This window comes from Pituophis catenifer, unplaced genomic scaffold (genome assembly GCF_029215685.1).
Source record: "Pituophis catenifer annectens isolate HBS135680 unplaced genomic scaffold, rPitCat1.0.hap2 SCAF_1, whole genome shotgun sequence".
NCBI lineage: Eukaryota > Metazoa > Chordata > Lepidosauria > Squamata > Colubridae > Pituophis > Pituophis catenifer.
This window is the reverse complement of record NW_027256881.1, coordinates 231,469,484-231,495,121: the sequence shown is the minus strand read 5'-3', so window position 1 is coordinate 231,495,121 and position 25,638 is coordinate 231,469,484. Positions and strand designations below refer to the sequence as shown.

Sequence of the window (25,638 nt, the reverse complement as noted above, 5' to 3'; positions counted from 1 at the left end):
TTTCTCTGTCTCTCATTCTCTCTCTCTCACTCTCTCTCTCTGATTCTCTCTGTCTCTTTCTCTCATTCTCTTTCATTCTGTCTTTCTCTCTCTTTCATTCTTTGTCTCTTTCTCTCTCTGTCTCATTCTGATTCTCTCTTTCTCTCTCATTCTCTCTCTCTCTCATCTCATGGGCCAGCCAGTGTCTTGGGGCTGAGAGGAAGTCAAGCATCTCCCTGAGAGACTGAGGGCCGGAAGAAGTGTGGGAGCGAAGCACTACTTGAACTTGTGCGGCATGAGCATTCCGCCTTGGTATATTTGTGTCAGGAGTGGCGCAAGGCAGCCTTTGTTTCCTGCTGCCTGGCACTCAGAGTGGTAAATAGCGTCTGATCCGGAGAGCTGCTGGATTTTGCTCTCTAATCCGGCTGCCAAATCGGCCCCCTGCAAACTCTCGTCTCTCAAGGAGCGCTCCCTGAAGCGGGGCTGGAAACTTTGGTTGGACTGCTTGAGAGAGGAGAGCTTGCAGGGGGGCGATCTGGTGTCTGCAACGGAGAGCGGCATCCGGCTTTTTCTCTCCGCTGTAAGAGCGCTGTAAGAGCGGCAGCCCTCATCTCCTAATGCTTGGGACTGCAAAATCCAGCTGCTCCCCGGACCAGTCACCATTTACCGCTCCGAGTCCCAAACATTAGGAGATGAGGGCTGCCGCTCTTACAGCGCTCTTATAGCGGAGAGAAAAAGCTGGATGCCGCTCTCCATTGCAGACACCAGATCGCCCCCCTGCAAGCTCTCCTCTCTCAAGCAGTCCAACCAAAGTTTCCAGCCCCGCTTCAGGGAGCGCTCCTTGAGAGACGAGAGTTTGCAGGGGGCCGATTTGGCAGCCGGATTAGAGAGCAAAATCCAGCAGCTCTCCGGATCAGACGCTATTTACCACTCTGAGTCCCAGGCAGCAGGAAACAAAGGCTGCCTTGCGCCACTCCTGACACAAATATACCAAGGCGGAATGCTGCTGCCGTACAAATGAAAGTAGTGCTTCACTCCCACAGCTTCCAGCCATCGCAAACACCACTTCTTCCCGCTTCTGCCGCCCCCTCCCGCACCGCCACAACAGCACCATTCATTCCGGATGGCGAGGGCTGCGCTCGTTTTTCTGTATTGCACCACCATCAAAACCCCTGTGAAAGGGTTGTTTGACCCCCCAACCACTGAGCTAAGGTAAGCAAGCCAGGAGAATGCGCTGCGCACTCCCACCCTTTGCCTGCGAGCCCGGACGCTGATCCGGACGGCTGCAGAACGAACTGGGCACTGGCTGTCATGTCTTTTCTGCTGTGCGGGGTTCGGCACCTGGGCTCCCGGGGTTTAAGCCTCTGGGCCAGCCCGTGCTGCTCCATGATGTTCGCTTCGGGCTCCTTGGAATTGCTGCTGGGCGCTTCTTCCCGTTGGGGCGATGGTGGGTGGCTGCGAGCCTGGAAGAGGTGGTGAAATGCAGAGCAATACCTCGTGGGGAAGGAGTCCGCCGTGGCTCCCGCAGTCCACTCACCATCGCCCCAACGGGAAGAAGCGCCCAGCAGCAATTCCAAGGAGCCCGAAGCGAACATCCTGGAGCAGCACGGGCCGGCCCAAAGGCTTAAACCCCAGGAGCCCAGGTGCCGAACCCGGCACAGCAGAAAAGACATGACAGCCGGTGCCCAGTTCTTTCTGCAGCCGTCCGGATCGGCGCCAAGCCAGGAAAGTGCGCTGCGCACTCCCACCCTTCGCCTGCGAGCCCGGGCGCTGATCCGGATGGCTGCAGAAGGAACTGGGCACCGGCTGTCATGTCTTTTCTGCTGTGCCGGGTTCGGCACCTGGGCTCCCGGGGTTTAAGCCTTTGGGCCGGCCCGTGCTGCTCCAGGATGTTCGCTTCGGGCTCCTTGGAATTGCTGCTGGGCGCTTCTTCCCGTTGGGGCGATGGTGGGTGGCTGCGAGCCTGGAAGAGGTGGTGAAATGCAGAGCAATACCTCGTGGGGAAGGAGTCCGCCGTGGCTCCCGCAGTCCACTCACCATCGCCCCAACGGGAAGAAGCGCCCAGCAGCAATTCCAAGGAGCCCGAAGCGAACATCCTGGAGCAGCACGGGCCGGCCCAAAGGCTTAAACCCCAGGAGCCCAGGTGCCGAACCCGGCACAGCAGAAAAGACATGACAGCCGGTGCCCAGTTCTTTCTGCAGCCGTCCGGATCGGCGCCAAGCCAGGAAAGTGCGCTGCGCACTCCCACCCTTCGCCTGCGAGCCCGGGCGCCGATCCGCTTGGACTGCGGGAGCCACGGCGGTGCTGGCCGGGCTGGGTCTGGTGCGGTGGGCGGAGATGAAGGAGCAGCCTCGGCGGTAGCAGCAGCAGCAATTACAACGGGAAAAGCTGTGGGGAAAGGAGGACGAGGAAGATCTGGCAAGGCGGTGCGAGCACTTCATGGCTCCTCCGGTGAGCGGATTGGGAGAGCTGCGCGACTGGGGCGGAGACATGCGAAGTCGCATGGGGCTTCTCATAATGGAGACGCAGAGCCAGGTGTGCAAGGCGCTGGCCCAGGTCGACCGCGGCGCCGCTTTCACCGTGGACTGCTGGGAAAGGAAGGAAGGTGATCCGAATTCTGGGGTAGAGTGGGGACGCGTTCCTTTCTCGTGGGCCCCGCACTGCCTGGCACCTCTTGTAGGTTGGAACTAATTCGGAGTACAGCTTCCCCTCAATGTTGCCGGCGCTCCCAAAGTGTCATCGGTCAGCGCCAGCAACTCAGATTCGGGTACCCGGCGTATAAGACGACCCCCGACTTTTGAGATGATTTTCCTGGGTTAAAAAGTCGTCTTATACGCCGGAAAATACGGTAGATAAACATCCTATTCAAATTCCTGCTTTAGTTGAAATTCAGGAGGCCCTACATATTTTCTCAAAGATGTTGAAAATAGTAAAAATTGGCATATTTTAATTTATCTAGACAAGTGTTTCCAACCATTGGCTTTGAACCTCAGCTTGCAATTAATGACATCTTGGGATTTGTAATTCAGAAACATCTGGGAGAAAACAGAGGCCAACACAAAGATTGCAGTTGTCCAGGGAAAAAGCTACAGTCAGTATTTTAATATTGTATACTTCTTATTTAAGAACATTTGAACTCTTGTGAGGAATCTAGTAGTGCCATTCCTCTTATGGCACAGCTTTTCATTCAGCAAATGCTCTCACAATAAAGAAGTATGGGAATAATTTTGGCTGTTCTTTTTTTAGCCTACCCATATCCCATCCCCAAAAATTTGTTAAAGAAAGTTATGGGAACCTCCAGAGCATTTGGAAAAGTATTCTGAGAAGAGACAAATGTCAAAGAAAAAGGACCCAGCTGGACTAAAAGATGTTGCATTTTAACTTGTGCTAAAATGTTATCTGCATATGGTATTAAAAATGTGGTAAACTAAATGAGGTAAAACTTTTCCCTGCAGGTGTGGTGAAACTGTCATCAAGCGGGAACAATTTAATGATCTTTCCATTGACTTGCCACGAAGGAAAAAGTTGCTTCCTTCTCGATCAATCCAAGATTCTTTGGACCTCTTTTTCCGGGTATACAATATATATCCTCCTACACATTATTATATCTTAAATTTTACTTATTTTTGTAAATGTTTTCTGAATATTATTTGTACTGTGTACATTTTTTAAAATTGCAAGTTGAATGCAAATCAATTATATGTTGAAGAGTAATCTTGTGGAAATATGTTAGAGTTACATGAGCTCGTTTCAAGTTTCTCCATGGACTTTTTTTGGGAATGGGGTGGGTGGGGAGAATCTTTTATGGTAAAAAAAATTCTGAAAGTATTAATTCTCTGTAGGAATTGTCATGTAACTTTTGGGCCAACTTTAACTGGATTAATCTCAAAAACAAATTAGTCAGAGTTTCTGGTTCTTTTACAATGACTTGTTCTCTGTACTTTTTCATGGATATTTGGTGTAATTGTAATGAAAGATTATCTATTCTTAAGTGTAAATAAATGCAATTGTTTGGAGGGAGGAATACCAAAACAGGAAAAGAAAAGATTTTATTTAAAAATTTTTTTTTATCAGATTACAAACCTTGCACATATTATATCTCTTAGGCAGAAGAAATAGAATACTCCTGTGAGAAGTGTAGTGGAAAATCTGCTCTTGTTACACACAAATTCAGTCGGTTTCCCAGGTACGTATATGAACTTGGTACAAAAGTTATACCAAAATACTGGCAACTTTTAGAATCTGAGATAAAAATATTTAGGGCAAAAACAAGTGCTTGGTATCGGTCCTAGAATAACTGAATTACATTAATTTAAATTTTGAACAGAATGTCATTCTTGGAAATTAGGAGTTTAGTAAAGCATTTTGACAATGCTTCCATCAAATTTTAAAAGCAAAATTCTGTTTGTTAAAAACTGGCAAAGCAGCAGTAACATATTTACAATTACAAGGTGTAAAATGATAGGTTGGACCCCAAATCTATTTCCTGTAGTTGTAAGGATTTTGCTAAGTTCCTGTTTCTTCTGCAGATTCCCTATTATTATTATTATTATTATTATTATTATTATTATTATTATTATTATTATTATTATTATTTGGACTTATATGCCGCCCTCTCTCCAAAGGACTCAGGGCAGCTCACATCAGCGAAACAATCCCAATAAATACACATTAAAACAGACTAAAATCAATTTAAAACCAATTTAAAACAGTAGACCCCATCATTCCAGGCTAGGGCGTTTAAACAACCATGTCTTAAGCTCGCGGCGGAAGGTACAAAGGTCCGGGGCCAATCAAAGACCCAAGGGAAGTTGATTCCAGAGGGTGGGCGTGCCCACAGAGAAGGCTCTACCCCTCATTCCCCAATATTTCCCAATATTTGCCCACCTCATTCCCCAATATTTGCTCTAGAGCAGGAGTATCAAACTCATATCATCACGTCGTCATGTGACATATCGTGACTTCCTCCCCACTTTGTTAAACGGGGTGGGCGTGGCCAGTACGTAATGCATTCAGCCCACAGGCCACAAGTTTGACACCCCTGCTCTAGAAGGTTCTTGGAGTGTGGAATAGTGAGGAGGGGTGTTCTAGAATGAGGGAACACTGCAGAAGGAAAAGGAAATCTGCACCATTACCTTCCTCTGCTTGTGGCTGGGGGTAGGATAGAATTTCGCTCTCATTCCATACTTTGGAACAAGAAAAACTGGATCCATCTCCAGCATTTATAAGTTAAGAATGCATACTTTTATAAGGAACTGATAGCAAGGAGAGCCTATAGTTTTTAACGTATTACTAAAGAGAATAGTTGTTTCTATATAGCAAACAATCTATACATTTCCATTCCTTCTTGTCTCTTAAAGGGTTTTAATACTTCATCTGAAACGGTACAGTTTCAATGTGGTGCTCTCCCTCAATCACAAAGTAGGGCAGCAAGTGGTTATTCCAAGATTTTTGACTCTGCAGTCACACTGTACAGAAAGCACAAAGCCCCCACTTAATCTTGGATGGAGTGCACAATCAGCCATGTGAGTTCTTCCACTTATTCTAGTAATAGTATTTATAGATTGGTTTATTTTTGTTAACAGTGAAATTTTAATTTATCTTTGTTTAACCGTCTTTGGATACAATAGATAGAATTTACATTCAGGTATCACCCTTTAAATAATGGACAAAAGTCTAGAGAATCTAGATTTTTCTAAATTATTAAGATTAAGTGGTGCCTGTTGGGAAAAAGTGAGATGTTGTGATCTATGAAACAACATTGTAGAGAACTCAGATTTAAAAGATGTCCGCAAATTTTGTGCCAGCTGTGACAGTTAATCCAAAGACTGCTGGTCATAGTTTCTTAAAACTGTAGCATGAACTTGGATCCCCATTAAAATGGCTATATGTAATAATTTTCTGAAATAAATACTACTTTTCTTTTAAAACAGTTCTCGGCCATTAAAAGTGTCCCAGATGGTGAATTCCTGCTCTGTAATGACTTCTACACCTTGTCGGTGAGTAGCATGATTTTGAAGTATCTGAAAAAAAAAAAGACCAAAATGTTTTAAGTCTTTAGAAATTGATTTTGCACTAAACATTTGCCTTCTATTTTAGAAAATTTGGTGCATTATTTTATATTTGTTAACATTGATTTTTGTAACTTGGTTGGCTGCTGAATTAAGCGAGGTCATTAAGTGAGGACTGTCTGTAGTCTGATTTAGCAACACCTTTACTAATGCATTGTTAAGGCACTAATTATTCTGGATAGATTACATGGTAGCTTTATGGGAACATGTTGGTTTTCCTTTACCAGAACTGAGAAAAATATAGTGAATACAAGATTAATATTTAAAAATATATTAAATATTTAATGAAGTTTTGCATGAAACATTCTAGTTAATATACTCTCTCTCTCTCTCTCTCTCTCTCTCTCTCTCTGTGTGTGTGTGTGTGTGTGCGTGTGTGTATAGAGTATATATATATATAGTGTGTGTATAGTGTGTATATATATAGAGTGTGTGTATAGTGTGTATATATATAGAGTATGTGTGTGTATATATATATATATATATATATATATATATATATATATATATATATATATATATATATATAGAGAGAGAGAGAGAGAGAGAGAGAGAGAGAGAGAGAGAGAGAGAGAGAGAGAGAGAGAGAGAGAGTGTATATATGTAGAGGGGAAAGGATTCTGGTAGGCATCACAGCAGATGATCTACAGCAGCCCCTCTACAGCAGACAGATAATAATAGAGAATCTGAGAAAGCTGGGCCTGTAACACGCAGCCAAACAGCCAGGATGAGGAAGCAGGAAGAAAAACTGCTGTCCTCCAATCACAACACAGAGTTACAGGCTAACCAGCCTATGTCAGCAGCAGCAAATATAGATAAGCGACAGCTCCGACCTCGCAACAGAGATCCCATTGCTTCTAAATGAAAAAAGAGCCTGAAGATGACAGGGTTGTGAGCCTGTCAAAACATTGCTATAAAAAAAACTTTTAAAGTCACTGGTAGGATTTTAGCTGAGGTTTTAAAGACCTTGCAGAGTGCTCTGTAAGGATTTTTAGATTTTAAACTGGGATTTTAACCAGAATTTTAAATATTTTAACCAACTTATTTACAATGACGCAGGAAAACACCCGAGATTTTAATTTTTTGCATATGCACACCCGCAAAAACTTAAGAAGACATAAGAAACCCAAGAATATTAATGTTCATGTTATAAAGAATTTCTAAATGTTAGATTGAGAAAGTGTTTTTAATAGATTTTGCAGAGGATTAGTTTTTGAATAAATCTTTATACTATATTCCTGGAATTATAGTTTGCCATCTGCCTAGCTTTTCTGTGAATGTTTTTGTAAGCTGATATTAATCATCACTAGAAGGCTTTTTTGAAACGGTGAATTAAAGTTTTTTGTTTCTTTTTCAGAAAATACTCATTCAAGAATAAAGGTCACATTTTAAATTATTTGGATTCAGACAGTGAAGAAGAACCACTAAAACGTCCTGTTGCAAACAGTCAGAAACAGTGTGATTTCCAGAGCAGGGAACAGCAGCAAGAGGAGCTTGAGAAAGTAAGAAAAGAGCTTGATAGAAGAATGTTTGATGATCACATAACCTTTTTGTGGCAATTAGATGCAACATTAGGTTTTGTCAATATAAATAAACCTGCCCGTACTAGGAAGGCAGGAAACAGCCAGGTTCTCTTGCACTGTTATACATATGTGACATTCCCTCCTATCCACTCCTGATCCCCAGCACCCTGTAAGCTGGAGTTGCAGCCAGGTGCAGCACAGTTCTCATTCCACACAAGCAACAGCTTTGCAGAAAAACCTGATGGGTGGAGTGAACCCTCTGCAGTAGTGGGGAAAGGCAGGAAAGGGTCAGCTTCCAGCATGCTGCGCATATATATATATATACAGTGCGCCAGAAACCAACCCCGTCCTGCCACCACCCAAAGCCCATTGGCATGCCACCCGTGCCAGGCAAGAACTGCACTGCAGGTTTTTTTGTTGTTGTTTTTGGAGTTGCAAACAAATTGCACTTACGAACACTGGAACAAAACTCATTCATAAATAGAGGAATGTATTGTTTTTAATTTTTAAGAGTGGCCTCTTGTGGCTGCAGATGATATGGCAGGTATACAAGGATATTCTTAAGAGGAGCAGGGCTGAATTTTTTTATTATTCATTTATTCATTTATTATTTATTTAATATAGCTTATCTTCAGCAATCAAAGCCAGACTTTTCTCCGATGATGTCAGAACAATTCTGTATATCAAAGCAGTGTTGGATTACGATTGTATGTTCAGAATGTCTATCTCATTTTTATGTCTTAACATATGTTCATATTGCAGTGATTGGTGTAGTATCCTGAGAGAGAATGGATCCCAGTGAGTTTTGCCTTTTATTTATTTGCAGAGCTCAAAGAAAAGTAAAACAGAAAATCCCAAGTCCCCAGAGTCAGTAAATAGTGGGCTCGAAACAATGAGTGAAGATGAACTTCTAGCAGCTGTCCTGGAGATTAGTAAACGTGAAGCATCGCCATCAAGCCACGATGAAGATAAGCCAACAAATAGCCCCGATACTGGCTTTGGAGACGATGAGATGCAAGAGTTGCCAGATAATATGGAACTTAAGGATGCTGATAAACCCAAAGCTATTGCAGAGTCTGGTAAGAGGGGAAGAAAAGGCTAGAATTTGAGTGACAGTGTATGGAGTGGCATGGTGAGCTCTTCAGATTTCTGACTCTCCAATAGGCTACAAAAAAGCCATCTGTTGACTTGGTGACATTACAGAATGTATAGTTTCATTTTGGTGTTTTGTTTGTTTATTGTTATTTTGCAGGTGGGAGATGAGAATATAGGATGGAAATCAACACAATTCCAAACTCACTCCCATTTCTACTTTTATTTTCATCCTTTTTTTAGCCTCAAAATCACCCCACTGAAATTCTATTGGGTAGGCATCTCATTTTAGTGCTTTAATTTCAGCTCATTTTCAGAGTTGCAAGATAGGTATTAAGAGTTGGAGTAGGGATATGGTCTACCTTCCTGAACTATTATATTTTAATCCCATCTTTATTTGGGGAAGGGAGAAAGGCAAGAGCTGTGCTACCAATAGACAAAATTATTTTGAGTCTATTTTTATTATTGAAAAATTATTTGTATTAAATTGCATTTTAAAAAAGATTGAATACTTATGTCATGATGGCTTGCATCTTAAAATGCGCAGTGAAGTTTATGTCTGGCATATTTCATTCTACAATTCATAATTGTCAATAATATTCAACTAAAATTGGAAAATGAAGCAAAACTCTTTTTTTACTGTAGGAATGTCTTTGAAAAATCTTTAGTCACAATTTTGAAAGGCAAGAGCAAAAATGGGAGATAAATTTCACATACTGATTTCCATCGTATTCTGGTGTGTATTTCAGTGCTTAAATTACACAAATGACTTAATCGGAAAACACTAAATAAGTATTGAAAGCAATTTTTTTCCGCTTTCCTCTTATCCTCCCCCCCCCCAAAAAAAAAATGATCATGGACTAATTTGCTCATTTTGTTCTTGAGATCTGAATAGCATGAAAAAGATTTAGCCCAGGAATAAGGTAGTCTGTTGTCCTGGGGCTGCAGGAAGTTCTGAAGTTCTTTCTTTTTCTGCTGAAAATTGCCAGCATAGTGTTCTCTTTTTATGAGGTAAGGCTGATATAAGCATCAATATGAGAATATAAAATGTGCATACAAAAACTAGTCCAACTTCTTGTTCACATGTGTGATAGGCTTCTGTGGCCACCCTACACTTCCCTATTAAATGCAGTGGTCATTAAAAGGTTGTCCATCCTTAATTTACCCAGTTGCAATTCAGTTAGCAGCCCCCTACAACTCATGCAAAAAAATTAAGACGCCATTTTGTTTCCATAGGTTATGCCAACTTGACAAAGGTAACTAAAGATTTTGATGAAAACAAGGAAAACAAAACTCCAGAAGGCACTCAGGGGGAGGTTGATTGGCTGCAACAGTATGATATGGAAAGGGAGAGGGAAGAACAAGAACTACAGCAAGCTTTGGCTCAGAGTCTCCAAGAACAAGTAAGAACAAGTGCACCTTTCGTGATGATATGTGACTGTCTCACTATTTCTAGGGAGAGAATTCTTTGTAACCTCACCTTATAATATGGCACTGCATGATTTTATTTCATAATTGCAAACTTAGAAACCTATTTTTACGAACCTGGTTTTTAAAGAAATCCTTTAGCAAAGATATGTTTTACTGAATTTAATGCATTTTTTAAAACATCAATTTTAGCAAATTTGGATTTGGAAGTCTATTTAGGTCATTGTCCATCAGAGATGCTCTTCTGTAATTTTTCTTATATAGCAATGGCGCTTAGACTTGTATACTGCTTCACAGTGCTTTGCAGTCCCCTCTAAGTGGTTTACAGAGTCAACATATTGCCCCCAACAATCTGGGTGTTCATTTTACTGATCTCAGAAGGATGGAAGGCTGAACCAACCTTGAGCCAGTGAGACTCAAACTGCTGACAGTCGGCAGTCAGCAGAATTGCCTCCAATACTGCATTCTAACCACTGTGCCACCAGGGCTCTTATATTTTGTTTCTACCTATTTTATTTTCTCATGGTCTTTCAAAATTTATTACTTCTAATAAATTCCCTAGTGGCCTTTCTCATATTTTTGAAAATATTTTTTTATTACCAGGAAGGAAGAGATCATAGGTTTTATTTCTGTGATCTTTGGGCAGTTGAAAATATAACTTATAGTAATTCATTTTGAGTCCATGGTTTCTCCTCATTTAATAGTTAGTATTCAAGAATCCATATTTAAATTATTATAGGTATCCATCCCCTGTTGGAATTTCCTTTCTTCTAAATTATACCTTGGAAAAAGTAGTTCCAGAGTTAAGAAGAATCGTTATTGGAAGGTTTTGCTTTTGTTGTCTCCTTTGACATGATATCCATAATTAAACTATTTTTCATTTTACTATAATCCTGCTCCTTGGATGAGATTTTGTTAACCTATGTCTCAAAGACTCTTGAAATCTGTACAAAACTCCAAAAATACAAATAAAAACAATTTAATCACAATCCACAAATATTAATAAGACCCATCTCTCATCTTATTCAGCATCTGTCTGAAACAGCTAGGTTGTCAGGTTTCGAGGTCGTAGTTCTGTTTTGATTTAAGTACAATCTATATGATAATGATACCAAGGTTTCTCATTTGTTCCCAAGCTGAGCAGGAGATGCAATCAGAGTTCTGACCTGGTGCCTAGAGGCTGTAAGAAAGTAGATTGGATGGGTGGGAAACAGCATGCAACTTAATCGTCAGCAAGACAACGCTAACACATAATTACAGCAGTTGTAGCATCCTGAGGTCAAATGATCGCCATTTGCAGCCTTCCCAACCAGCTTCTGACAAAGGGGGGTGGAGAATCAGTGGGAGAGGTCAGATTGGTTTAAAGACCATAGGAAAAGGGTAAATAAAGTTGGATATCATTATGTGATGACTCACTTAACAACCACAATACTTAGTGATGGATGTTCCAGTCCAACATCCAGTTGAGGTTGTAATTTGGAGACTACTAATTTTTAATAGTTTTGTTTTTAATTTTTTAGGTTTTATGATCAGATCTTACGATTGTGTTGCTTCTAAATTACAAGAGGCCTAGAATCAAAAGAGCAGGCAGAATAGAAATGTTTGTAAAAAAAAAAAAGTATCAACAATTAAAACAGAACAGTAACTAAGGAGAGATCAATAATAGGATGAAGTGTGTATGAGGAAAAAAAACAATGCCTCACTTTTTTACTGGAAAGAAAGATGGGGATATATGAAAGGTGCCTCTTGAGGCATCTTTGCATAGTTTGGAAGGCCCCATTTGCACACTGAGGAGCTATCTTTCAGTATAGTAAAAAACAGCAGAGTATAGCCCTTTGAGATAGCCTTCATTTCATTACTAGTTTCTTAAAATATTTCTTATATATACTTTTATAAATATTTACAAATGCATAAAGAAACAAAACGGACATGGAAACATATGTGAATAGGTTAAGAAAGAAGAAAAACTTTCAAATGTGTTTGGCCATTTATTGTTTAGCAGTGAGAGGAGAGGCACCTAAACCTACAGAAACCATGTATCTGCAAGCCTTTGATATTCTAGTTGTTTTTTTTTTCCTAAATGAAGGCAATTTCTCCTATACTGTTTATTCAGAAATGTATGGTGTACTCAGCTAGTTTTGAGTACACTATACATTCTGCTACATAGAGGGGGGGGCGGAATTCAGGAGCCTTGATGGCGCAGCGGACTAAAGTGCTGTTAAGTAGCACTTAGCTGCCTGCAATTACTGCAAGTTCAAATCTCACCAGGCTCAAGGTTGACTCAGCCTTCCATCCTTTCGAGGTAGGACCCGGATTGTGGGGACAATAAGATGACTTTGTAGAAAAAGAACACCACTTTGGGGGGGCCGAAAGCCCTACTAAGCAGATATATACAAAAAGTATGAAGGCTATTGCTTAACGCATTGTAAGACACCCTGAGTCTCCGGAGAAGGGCAGCATATAAATCGAACCAATAAATAAATAAATAAATTATTCTTGGACTTTGTTGAGAAGTAGTTCACATTCTTCCTGGGAGCATGTGGTGAGATTAGGGACTTGCTACATTGCATACTAACTTCATGCAGTATTGGTAGGAAAAATAGAGCAATTATAAAAACAGGAAGTGTCTCAGAGAACTAAGCTTGAATCTCTACCCCAGCAGGAGGCGCGGGAGCAGAAAGAGGATGATGATCTTAAACGTGCCACTGAATTAAGTCTACAAGGTGAGATACACAACAGAAAAATGGACATCTTTTAAAAGCATAATTTAATTGTTCAAAGTAAGGGTGAAATTTGCTTTTGCAATACAAGTAAACTCTAGTGGTTGGCTCTGAGTACACAGCATATAGCCATTCCTCTCTGCTTGAAAAATAGACATAGGTGGCTGCACAGACCCCCCAATATTTCCAGAATGTAATTTTCTAATTTCAGTAAATCTCTATGTTACCATTCTTATTTTAAAACATTAAATTGTTCTCTTTTCTGAAGCTAATAGTACATACAACTTCATGGTATGTAATATATGTCCATGAATTCACATAAAACTGAATAAGAAAAAGTACTGGTTGGCATCAAATGTTGTATAGGGAAACTACAAACAAAAATAGTTAATGTTTTAGCCGTTGGTATGAAGTGGATATGGTGCTGCAGCCCTGTAAACAAGCAGAATATAGAGTCTCAGCAGTTTTCAGTGGCTTCTTTTCCAATCTGTTTTATTTCTCTAACCCGAATTTGACTATGTCTTAGCATGCTCGACTCTATTTCATAAATCCTAAGCGAGATAAAGCAAGCAAGTCTGCCCAGGATTCCTAATTTGTGAAAAATGAGAACGAGAGGTTTCTACTAAAAGGTTTATTGGTTCTATGAACTGTAGATTTAATTTCCTGGTATTCTTCTCAGGTTTGATGTTCTGCAAAACAAGTTATAAAAACTAGTAAGAATTATGTATTTTAGTTCAGCCATGGTTCCAAAGTAGGGCTAGTTATATAGCAGTGGGAGATGAGCGGTAATTTTTTCAAAATATTTTATGCATTTTGCTATGATAATTCACTGAAACTCTCTTCAGTTAAGGTGTTGTATAAGAGTTTAGCATACCTTTTCTGTTTCTTGCAGCAATGTATCCTGTATTTTTTTTTCATTGATGCAAATCAGTTTCTGTGTTACTTTGGTGGTATCTTACTTTTAAAGTTAGTGCAAAAACATTTAAAAACTTGCATTTTTGGAAAGAAAGTTTTCCCCTCAAACTGATCTGTTTGCATTTGAAAAATCTTAACTTTGTACCTATTGTATATTTAATGCTTGCTATGGCTCTGAAGATTTAACATAGTAGATTATTTCCTTTAATAAAGAGAGGGTGAATATTTTGCACTTCTAGTGAGACAGTGTATCATGCACTGGAATGTAAAGTTTTGTCATCTCTGTTTTATGCACAAAATCAGGAATCTTATGCAGTATCCTTTTCATGCTGTTTAGAGTTTAACAGTTCTCTCCTGGATAGTCTTGGCTCTGATGATGACTCTGGGAATGAGGATTTTCTAGACATGGAGTACTCCGAAGCGGAAGCTGAGGAACTGAAAAGAAATGCTGAGGTGATGATCTGAGAAACCAGGGGAAGAACACTAGTATGTTTAACAGGTGGTAAATGCTTAAGCAAGGTTTCGTGGCTTGGATAGTTCAGTCTGCATAATATGGCACACTGGATCATCTTTATTAAGCTTTCTCAATGATGACCAACAGTGAGCGACAGTGAATTGTTGATAATATCGGCCCTTGGAGATGCAGTTTCAAATCTATACTTCAGGGTAGACTAAAAACAATTTACCGTATTTTTCAGTGTATAAGACGCCCTTCCCCCTCCCAAAAAAAGTGGATGGAAATGTCTGTGTGTCTTATAGAGCGAATGTTGCCGAAGCCCCACTCATCCACCGGCCCCCACCCTTTAGCCTCTGCCTCCATGCAGCATACAGCAAACAGCCTGGTCAGCTTCAGCACAGCCTGATTTAGCACAAGCAGGTGATTGGCAGTTGGATCTGCCTCCCAGAATACTGCCTATCAGCTGTTCCAGGCTGCCGGGATCGCTGTCCCTGCACATCCCATTTTCAGCCCATTCCAGGCGGCAGGGATAGGCAGCGGCGATCCCTGCCACCTGGAACAGGACATGCAGAGGCTGAAAATGGAGCGTGGGGAAGCAGCAATAGGTGGCGGCAGCAATCCCCGCAGTCTGGAGCATCTGATTGGCGGTATTCCGGGAGGCAGATCCAACTGCCAATCAGCTGCTTGTGCTAAATCAGGCTGTGCTGAAGCTGATCAGGCTGTTTGCTGCAAGGAGGCAAATTGCTGGGAGGCAGAGGCAGATTTTTTTTCCTTGTTTTCTTCCCCAAAAGCTAGGTGTGTCTTATAGTCCGGAGCATTTTATAGTCCGAAAAATATGGTACTTCCCAAAATGAAACAGCAAATGTGTTTCCCTCATGCCCAAACTGAAAAGCCTGGCCATATTTCATTCTTCCTGAGAGGGAAAAAAAATCTTGGTTTGGTAAAAGGTGTACATTTCACAAGTTCAATGCAGCTCTACATTACTCCATGTTTGTAAAATTCCATCCTTGGCTGTCCTGTTTTTCACAATGAAAGGATTGTAGTCATGAGAACTAGAATTGGGGAAAACATGAAAATATTCATTGGAAACATGAAATGACTTTTCTCAGATAGTTAAATTTACCTGGATAAGGATAGCTTGGCTTTGGCTATCTGGCTACTGGCTCTACCCTAACTTCCATTGGTACAAGAGGGATGAAAGAAAAATTGCATCCCTCTGCAGTACCAGAAAAGGTACTGTTTCTGTAGCCTATATCAATAAAATATAGTTCCAGTCTAACTTGTGGAGTTAGTTTCCTGGTCTGGCCTAGGCAGACCAACAGGACCAACGATGCACATGGGGTGGGGGTGGAAATGGAGCTTTGGCAGAGGATTGTCTTATTCCATTTTTCCTCTTATCATAAGGTGCTGCTATAATGAGAGTAGAGCAATGGTTTCTGGGGTCCATTTCCTGCAAGGGTTATTTGCCGGTGTTGTGTTCTTACCACTGATTACCTGGTAGGAAATAATAACAATATTTTATTAAAATGGTACGCGGCCTGATTGTCAAGGATTCCGATGGTTCACAACAATCAAATTATGGATTGGTTTCTTACCTTCTTATATTTCCTTCATTTTCTTTTTTGCCTGCCCATGTACTTTTGCCAGGGTTACACCTTGGAAAGAGGATTGAGAGCCATAAGTTGCTTTCCAGTTGAGTTACCATTACCTGCCTTTCTGTTGAGTAGGTGAAGGGGCAGTGACAAGTGGATGTCACCTTCCTGTTTTTATTACTGCATAAAAACCTTTGAATTGCTTCTTGTAGTGCAGCCCTTTAATATATCTGTCCAAAGATGCTTGTTTGCATTATGCCTGTACTCTCATGTTGGATGTCTTCCCTCAAGGAAGGAAGGAGATTGGGGTATAATAACCCCTTGATTTACTGAATAGCAAGCTGATTATTGTTGACTCAGTAGTAATATTGGTAATATAGATTGAGTCCTTCCTAGTTTACCACTCAGTGTATTTTAACCATACAAAGGTGCATTTAAGAGCAGTGTGTTTGTGAACTAATAATGAAGATTTTTTTTCCCTTATAGTATGGGCTAAGGAAAAATATGACAGTCACTTTAAGTAGTGTCTGTGATCATAGTTCAGTCTAAGAGATAAGGATGTTGTTGATCACACTCTGATGAATTACAGGTAGTCCTTGATCCACAAGGGAGCCCAACATTTTTGTTGCTAAGTATTTGTTAAATGAGTTTTGACCCATTTTACAACTTTTTTTGTCACTGTTAAGTGACTCATTGCATTTGTTAAATTAGTAACATGGTTGTTAAGTGAATCTGCCTTCCAAATTGGCTTTGCTTGTCAGAAGGTCGCAAAAGCTGATCACATGACCCCAGGACACAGCAACTGTCATAAATATTAATTAGTTGCCAAGGGTCTGAATTTTGTTCATGTGACTATGAGGATGCTGCAACGGTCATAAGTGTGAAAAATTATCAGTCACTTTTTTCAGTGCTATTGTAATTTTGAACGGTCACTAAATGAGCTGTTGTAAATCAAGGACTACCTGTATTTAACTGATTTTTTTAAAATACATTTTTTATAAAGCTGATTTGAGTTTACTACATATTTGAAATGAATTATTTTAGTGTTTGATACAGTGTGTCTTAAGTTTGTTATAAAGTCTCTTATAAAGTTAAATGCCCGATATATTCAGAAGCAAACCAAAGCTAATAGAATTCTTTCACAGACAGGAGAACTTCCTAATTCATATCGTCTCATTAGTATCGTAAGTCACATTGGAGATACATCCTCCTCAGGTAAGAAAAAGGCTGCGTTTTTTCTCTTTCTTATTGTTTTTCTAAGTTGTGTTTTGAAGGCCTTTTCAGGTAACCAGAATTCAAGATGAAGAAAGAAATGCAATAAAAACAGTTAATTTTGTATGCTTAATTTTAATCCATCTGTCCATCTATCCATCATATTTATATGACTGCGTATCTCACAAAACAAGACTCTGGGCAACTTAAATAAATACTATAAAATTAATATTAAAAACAACCAACAATAAGCAAATGTTAATATTATTATTAAAAACAAGTTTCCATACATGTTATACAAAGTGAGGAGTGCCATTAAACAATTCGTTATTTATTCATCAATAAATCTGGCATATAAAAAGAAGTTGAAGCGCAGTAAAAATGAGTCACATTTAAAATAATAAAAGCAAATTTGTCTGCAGGAGATGTCATTTATTAGATACTTCTGTCTGTATATTTCTGCATGAATGACATCAGAAGCCCGGATGTTACCAGAGGCCTGCCATCTCTGCCATAGCACCTGCCCCATGGAACATTCTCCTGTAGCGATTAGGATGGCTGGTCTTTTGTAAGGCCCTAAGGACTTGGAGCTCCAAGTGTGAGAAGGCCCCACCCTTTGCAGTACTAGTGACTGTCAATTGTGATATCTTCCTCAGCTATTGTGTATTTTAATTTTTTATATTTGTAACAGGATTTTTAAAAAAATACTTTGAAACAGTTCGCCTCTCAAACTCACTTATTGAGATGGACAGTGCACGAACTGAATGAATGAATGAATAAATAAATAATTCTTTTTGTCTGTTTCATTATTTTTAAGGTCACTATATTAGTGATGTATATGATATTCGCAAGCAGGCATGGTTCACATACAACGACCTGGCAGTATCAAGAACTCAAGAGGCCTCTGTCCAGAGTGATAGAGACCGAAGTGGCTATATCTTCTTCTATATGCACAAGTAAATATTATTTATATTATTTACTGTTTGCATGTTTTATTTCATTTCCATCCATGTGAAAAGATGAAAAATACTCTTCTCCCCCCCCCCTCCATTTCCTAGCTCTTGCCTGGTTTTTCATTATGAAAATTGTAGAAAACTGAATTTTACAGCTGTTGCAAGGAGGATATTGTGTTAACATAGCCTTCTACCATGCATTTGTGTAAAGAACTGAATAGACAAGGTGAAAGAAGATATTACTGAAACCTACACTGTAAAACCATGGGTTTTATTCAGATTTCCAGCTTGTGTATCTTGTGAAAAATACCAGAATGAAGACCAGTTAACAAGAAATAGTTCTTAAAACGAGGTGGGTTCTATGTGAACTCTTTAGGGACTGGAGAGGTACTAGGCTCGAGAAGAGTCTTCAACTGGAATTAGTCAAACATTGGCAGAAGTTATAAAAGTGGAAGGGAGCTGTAGTAATTTAGAGCCATGACACAAAATGGGGTATTGCAGTCATGGCTTTTGGCATTGATTCTTTAAGAATTCATACCAAGCCTGACCAGCTAGATTTTGAGTCTTGAGATAAAAGTTTGGGTGTGTAACAGAGAAAGAGATAAACAAAGGGTTTAAAGTTTTTAATTCAGAAAACAAACCTTCATTTTTTTCAAATGTCCTTATGAACTCAAATGTCTCTGTGACCTTATAAGAAGCTAGATTATATTGTACCATTCAGAATCTCTCTTACTTCTTTTAAAACATTCTTTTTAAGTGCCATCTTGGCTACATCATATGCCTTGGCTGCTCTTTGTATATTCTCTCTGGTTTCTAATGTGTTCTATTCTCTAGGGATATATTGGATGAATTGCTTGAAACAGAAAAGAACCTGCAACTGCCTGGCACGGAAATGGGGAAGCCAGTCTGAAGAATGGCCCTTTACCTGAGCACAAAGAGTTAAGAACTTTTGCCTAATGCACAGGAGACACAAACCTGAGGAACTCGGGGCATAGTTGAGAGACAAGCTGCTTCAGATATGAAAGGGCCATTCCATCCCTTTCTTTGAACTTCAGCAATCAATCTTCTGTTATCCAGATTTTTTTTTTATTGTTTTGGTTTTGTTCTCTGTTGAGCTACTCGAAGAATTTTACCTGCAGCGGAGACGATCAAGCTAGAAAAATTTAAAAACTTCTTCCAAAACTTCTAAAAGCATAGTATGAGAGAAGACCACAAGATCACCTATTATTAACAAATGGAGAAGATCTTACACATAGGTTGACTTTCTTTCTGTGGAAGAAAAGGGAAGAAAAAAGCATAAGCTATACTACAGCTATACTATGCCGTGGAAAGTGCAGGTGGCTGATTGGTTAAATGGAAGGATCCGTCTTTTTCTAAAACAAATGGACTTAAACATCTATGATTTGTAACACTCCAGAATCCTTCATTTTCATCATTTCAAATAATATATACATATATGTATATTTTAACTTTTTAAAGTTTTTATTCTTTTTGAAGGCATTAGTTTCCAAGTACTGTCATTTGCAGAACAGTTCCCTCTCCCCTTGAGTGTGCATGGTTTGTATATATATCTATATTTCTTGTGTTTCATGGGAAGAGCTGTGCTGGTTGGGTGGTGATCGGCAGTCCCTTTCGGAGCTGATGCTAATCAGTAAATGAAACAGAAATAGTTCAATTCTGCACTGGCGCCTCCAGAGTTGTATTGTGCTTGAAAGTGGGCAACAGGAACATGGAAATATAACAGTTTCTTCTCATGCGGTTGGAAAAAACAAAACAAAACTCTTAAATGATTAGCATTTGCAAGATTTTTCAGAGCAGCAGTAGAGGAGTTTAGACACTTAAAAGTGTTTGAATAACTTGCTTATATTGGCAAAAATTATATAGAAATTATTTGTGCCCAACCCTCATTTTAGTGCTGGAAGTTAATAACTGTTATCCCATTTTCACTTTCATAGCAATGAAATTGCTAATAATTGAGATGTTTCTTGATTTGCTTCATAGTAAAAATATTTTCTTTGAAAAAGATAGTAGCTACATGGAAAAATGTATTTTACCTCTACTTGGGGATTTTTCTGTTCTTTACTATTAGAACCTTCTGAAACTACATTTTGAGAGTAGACACGAGTCACATAGACATTAGAATTATTTGTTGCTGAAAGGTTTTAAGATTATTGATAATTGCAGGCAGTATTGGAGAACTCTAAATACATAAATATAGAAGATACCAACAGAGTAAAATGCTATCTGATGTAGAAGACAAAGTTCTCAAAAACTACACTGCACCAAAGCATAATATGCTAACTTCTGTCATAATTTTGTACTGTTCACAAAGGTATTTCGGTGTGTTTTTAACAAAGAATAAAGGGATTTTCTTTGTAAAGAAGAGTATCTCAGAATGTGATAGTCTTGATTCTAGAGTAAGGCTAGCTGTCTGTTAATGAAAAAAAAAACCCTTCAGATGTTTGGCAGAATCTGAAAAGAAGCTGAATTTCTTTTTGCTTGAGCAGTTATCAATACAATTCAGGAAAAAGCAGGATTTATATTGCACTGATAGCTGAACTTCCATTCAAGTGAATGTTACCGAGTCATTGGTCCCTTCTCTGCCTCCACCCCCCAACTCCAGATTCATCCTAGATTTCCTTATGAATGGAATGTGGGGTGGTGGCATTTTTCTTCAGTGCTTGTTATGTTCTCTTGAGAAGGGGTCTGGAGAGCTGAGGCCTTTAAATATAAGGGGAGGTGGCAAACTCAGGTTCAGGAGAAAAAGAAAATCAAATAAAATTACATTTCCCATTCTCCCTTCTGGCAGAAGGTGTTAGCTTTCATTTCTTGCTCTGAATGGAAGGGTCTTATACAACCCATTGTAATTAAGCAGTTATGTTTTTGGTTCCATACTTAACAGTGAAGCCAAATTAACTAATATATATGCAGTTTCTAATTTGGTGTCTTCTATAATAAAATGCAGAATTGCCCCTAGTGTGTAAAGACTGATTTGCTTCATCTAAACCTGAAAAGTACGTAGCCTGATATAAATTTATGTACCTTTGGTAGAAAATAATTCTCATTCAGTAAGAAGTGGTGACTGTTAATCCTGCCTGGTTTGCATTTTACAAATCAGATCAAATACTGTGGCAATGCAATGAATTTGTGCTGCAGTTCATCTATTTTTCTTATTTTAAGTTTTAACTCTGAAACTGCCGACCGTACTGGATTATATTTAAACCCTCATTAAATGGTTTATCATATTTCCTTTTGAGAAATTATACCAAGGAGTTTGGAAAATCTCTTGGGAACCTGAACTGCAGCTGCTGATATTTTTTTAAAAAAATGCTTATTTAAAAAAACAACTGGATTTAGTTATACTATGTTTCTGGAACAGCATGATATGGTTCACCTCTAGATATCTTAATTCTAGGATTACTGATTTTAGATTTTGAAATGAGGCCTAGCTTTAACCATAAATTCATCCAGTAGTGGATGAACTTCAGCATATTTTAAATTCATCGCTTCCTTTTATCTTATATCTGTCAAATCTTTTTCTGCACTTATTTTTTATACAAGAAATAGCCATAACATGTTTGCACTAAGTAACTAAATTCTTCTGAAAAGTAAAACAAAACGTGTACATACTTTACATTTAAAAGGTAGCTCAGGTAGCTTACTTTAAAAAAACAAACTTTAGAATCACCAAGCATTTATGCCTCTACTGTTCTAATGAAATGCAAAAGTCTGCAATTATAGAATATTAAGCAGCATTGCTTCTGTTTGGATGAAGCCTAATATTCATATCTGTGACAAGGTACAAAAGTTTCAGGGACATTTCTCTATTCTGAGCTGCCTTTTCACATCCCGAGGACCTGACAGCATTCAAGGATGGCTCTGTACATTATGGGTCTCTGTTGCTAGATGTTCTAAGAGAAAGCTGCTTGCATTGCAACTAAGTAAAAGGCAGAGTAATTGTTTTAAAATTGCATAAATTAATATTTCACCATGAAGTGAATATTCTGGGAATAAGATTGCCATGTGTTTCTGAAAAAGAACAGTTAGGGTGCTTTTTAAAACTAGATAATTAACAGCCCATGAATGGAAATCAAAGAAAGTTCGTAACACTTTGCTGTTGACCTGCAGCAGTAACCTACTCCTTTGCTTTTACTCTAAGAAGTTATTTTGTAAAATCTTGGTGGAAGGGAATAAATAAAAATGACAAGGGTATCTTAGCAGGTGCATTGAGAAGATTGCTTTGATTATATGTTGGGAATCACTTTGTATCCCTTGACATAATGTGGAGCAGCAGTTTTCTGTGTTTTAGCAGACCTGTTCTTCTATTCCTCACAATTCTGCTTTTATTCTTTCTTTTAAAATAATGTGTAGATCAATTTCTGAGAAATTAAACGCTCTTTATTAATGCTGAATCTGATTTTTCTTTCCAGAGCAATGCAGTGCCTTACTACTTTTCTATTGTTGTTACTGCCATTTGATTGCTGTTTTTCCTCCAAATTGGCACTACAAAAATCATGGTATTTTTTCACGTTGATTTTGCTTAGATATTCCACATTTTTGATTGATTTAAAATTTGTTCTTGTTTGTTTTAAAAGTGCATAACCATGTTGGAGAAGATATCGCTGTATATTTAAAAAGATACTAAAATTCATTATGGAAAAGAAATGTTCATTAGCAGTGGGGTCCTTAATTTTCAATAGCTGTCATTCTCTAAAGGTAAAATTACTGTTGTAAGCTGCAAAATGTCAATCCTGTTTGCTTTGTCTTTGAGGAGAGACTATTTCTGCCAAATGGACTAGGTATAGTGTTTTAACATAGTTTAACTTTAAACTATATTTACAATGGCGATGGCCTGGTAATAGAAAGGCCCAATTCTGTTTATGCTGCTGTGAGTTAATGATGTGATAACTTGCTGTTTACAAACAAAGATAGCTTCTTGTTTTGCATGAAGAAGTTTTATTTGTACTGGGATACATTTCATAAGAGAACAGTGGCTCCATCTGGGATGCCTTCTACTTTATGGGTCACCTCAAAGACTATTTTGGAGGCATCTTCTTCATTGGCAGTTGAAAACTCTAATTATAATCATGTAGACAGCTATGATCATAGATAAGAGCAGATTAAGGCAGACTTGGAGGGGCAATACTCCTAGATCTGTTATATTTACTTCTATTGGCAAAGCTGTGTTTTTAAGCAGCATAAATTAGCTGCTTTTAAGTCATTTCTGGCCAGGTTGCAAGATTGCGATGTCCTTGCTTGAAAGATTTTGGTCCAAAATGTTTTTAAAATTCCAAGTAGGAAAATCTTTCAAGGGCAGTTGATCAGAAAAGTAGCACTCAGGGAGTTCGCTCAGGGAGTCTCCTCAGATTGGACAAAATAACAGTCACTGAGTGTGAGAAAGAGGCAGTGGAGAGACCGAGGGAGCAAGAGAGTGCTACAGCATCTGCAAATGGGAGGGGAACAAGAGCAATCGTGGGTGGATGGAGGGTTGGCACACCTGTCCTATGGTGCAAATAGGGGTTCCCTATAAAAAGAGCGTAGTTGGAAAATAATCACCCAACAAGTCAGGTTCTGACAGATAGCAAAATGTATGGCTATGGGCCTCATTCAAAACCGAGCCCAACCTCCTTTTAAGAAAAATGGGAGGGTTTTTTTTGCCTTCCACTAGCAGGAAATCCACCAATTGCTTTCCTGTATCTGTTCCACAATAAAATTGTTAGGGCAGGCCCATTTGCCAGCTTTGTCACTAAGTCAGATTGGAACTTGGCTATTGGGAAAAAGTAAATGATTTCAACATAGTTTTGGGCAGCTTCATAACTCGAGGAAAGTATGTTAAAGCAGCTGTTCTGGGTCTGCACTAAGATCATCTATATATTTTTTTTTAAAGGAAGCCCTTTTGTCTTTGCAAAACTGCTAGTGGTAGGAAATTCTGAATGCTTCTGCTACCAAGCTTTTACCAAAAATGACATTAAGGTGTGCAAATGGCTGGAAAATAATGGCAGGCGTATTTCCATTTAGAAAAGTCCTTTTTCCTTCTTGAGAGACATTTGTTTCCATGAAGCCAGTGCAGCAAAATCCTGTTGGGACATTCCGAAGATCTGAAAAAAATCTTCCTCTGACAAATATTGCTGTGGAATGGAAGAAAAGTACATATGTGATAAGTGACAGCTAGATTTATAAACAGCGAGAAAAGTAAATGAAGTAAATTATTAAATATAGGGTCCCCCCCAAGTCACAGTGGAAGCAACATTTCTATTCTGGTGCAGTTTTGCATAGTTCTTTGTAAGCTGCACTTAACAAATTTGTGTTTCTAGGCATTATTAAAATCACTGCAAAGATAAAATGTTTGCATGTACACCAAACTAAAGTGAGAATATTCTCAGTTGGCCTATATTCCTTTTTGTTTCATTTATGTTTTATTCATATTTATTTTTCACATTTCTAAACCCCTTATCTCAAAGAGGGCCTCTAAGTGGTATACAATAAAATGTCAACATCTATTTAAAAAGTACAGGGAATCCTTGATTTACAATAGTTCATTTAGTGACCATTCAAAGTTATGATGACACTCAAAAAAGCGACTTATGACCATTTTTCACACTTATGACCATTGCAGCATCCCCGTGGTCATGTGATCAAAATTAGGATGCTTAGCGAATTCATATTTATGAGGGGTGCAGTGTCACCGGGTCATGTGATTACCCTTTGCGACCTCCTGACAAGCAAAGTCAATGGGGAAGCAAGATTCACTTAATTGTGGCAAGAAAGGTCGTAAAATGGGGCCAAATTCACTTAATTGTCTCAGCAGCAGAAGTTTTGGGCTCAATTATGGTCGTAAGTTGACTACCTGTCTATGAAAACTAAAATGGTCAAATTAAAATGTTAAAGCTAAACATTTTAGGAGGCAAGAATAGCGCTTTAACTTCATACTAGATTACAGGAAGTTCCCAAAGACATTTAATAAACTTTGTAACGAGCAACTGTTTTTTTTATCCTGGATTTTCAGCAAATATCATCAACTCTCGAAATACCCTCACTGTCCCCGTGGAAACTCTGACTATAGCCCTCTGATCTCTCACCTCCTTCCGGCTGGGATCTATGTCCTTGGGAAGGTCTTCTCCAGTTACATTCACCAATTTCTCCAAGGGATATGTAGAGAATGACAACTTGCCAAAAGTTGTCTTGGCAGTAAAAATTTCTTTTCCTTCCAAGATTTCCTGAAATAGAAAAAGGGGAAGCCCCCAAAGCTATTCCCATGTCCATTTTGTCCTTGTTTAAATTCGATAAAAAGGAGTTACAGGCTGGGCTTTTCTAAATTGATTCTCTTTGGATTGTAGATAGGAGGGGTTGTGTATTTGAAAAGGGACACTGCAGTGGAAATGACTAATGAATATACTGTGGTTGAGGAACCAATGGTGTTTGACGCAACGTAAAAAGGCAGTTTTGTGCTAAAGAGTGGCAGCATCATGGAATCAACTCACTATGTGTAAATAGTGAGATCAAGAAGATGAAATACATGAATTGACACGCCCTGATGTGGAATGAAAAAAATCCCTGCTTTCACCTTTCAGAGTTTTTTTGTAGATTTATCAATGCCTAGGCCATGGAACATAAGAGTTGGAATCCTTAACAAATTATAATTATTCTGTGCCTGAATCTTGTTTTGAATTTGCTTTACAGGTTTCCTTGTTTAGTA

The 25,638-nt window shown here is 39.0% G+C and overlaps 2 protein-coding genes across 2 annotated transcripts in view; one reads left to right on the top strand and one right to left on the bottom strand.

The window, feature by feature from the left end:
* Positions 1 to 22,354, top strand: part of USP37 (ubiquitin specific peptidase 37) — a 45,408-nt gene extending 23,054 nt beyond the window's left edge. Inside the window, exons 13-24 of the mRNA XM_070954231.1 lie at positions 3,435 to 3,552; positions 4,086 to 4,165; positions 5,340 to 5,504; positions 5,913 to 5,978; positions 7,408 to 7,552; positions 8,400 to 8,652; positions 9,902 to 10,068; positions 12,756 to 12,816; positions 14,066 to 14,181; positions 16,923 to 16,992; positions 17,807 to 17,945; positions 18,777 to 22,354. Of these exons, the coding sequence (XP_070810332.1) occupies positions 3,435 to 3,552; positions 4,086 to 4,165; positions 5,340 to 5,504; positions 5,913 to 5,978; positions 7,408 to 7,552; positions 8,400 to 8,652; positions 9,902 to 10,068; positions 12,756 to 12,816; positions 14,066 to 14,181; positions 16,923 to 16,992; positions 17,807 to 17,945; positions 18,777 to 18,852 (1,456 nt within the window). The 3' untranslated portion in view covers positions 18,853 to 22,354. The remainder of the gene's footprint in view (positions 1 to 3,434; positions 3,553 to 4,085; positions 4,166 to 5,339; positions 5,505 to 5,912; positions 5,979 to 7,407; positions 7,553 to 8,399; positions 8,653 to 9,901; positions 10,069 to 12,755; positions 12,817 to 14,065; positions 14,182 to 16,922; positions 16,993 to 17,806; positions 17,946 to 18,776) is intronic.
* A 1,569-nt stretch (positions 22,355 to 23,923) lies between these two features.
* The window catches only part of VIL1 (villin 1), a 40,020-nt gene continuing 38,305 nt past the window's right edge, over positions 23,924 to 25,638 (bottom strand). Inside the window, exons 21-22 of the mRNA XM_070957130.1 lie at positions 25,022 to 25,159; positions 23,924 to 24,070 (exon numbers count right to left, since the gene is read on the bottom strand). Of these exons, the coding sequence (XP_070813231.1) occupies positions 23,957 to 24,070; positions 25,022 to 25,159 (252 nt within the window). The 3' untranslated portion in view covers positions 23,924 to 23,956. The remainder of the gene's footprint in view (positions 24,071 to 25,021; positions 25,160 to 25,638) is intronic.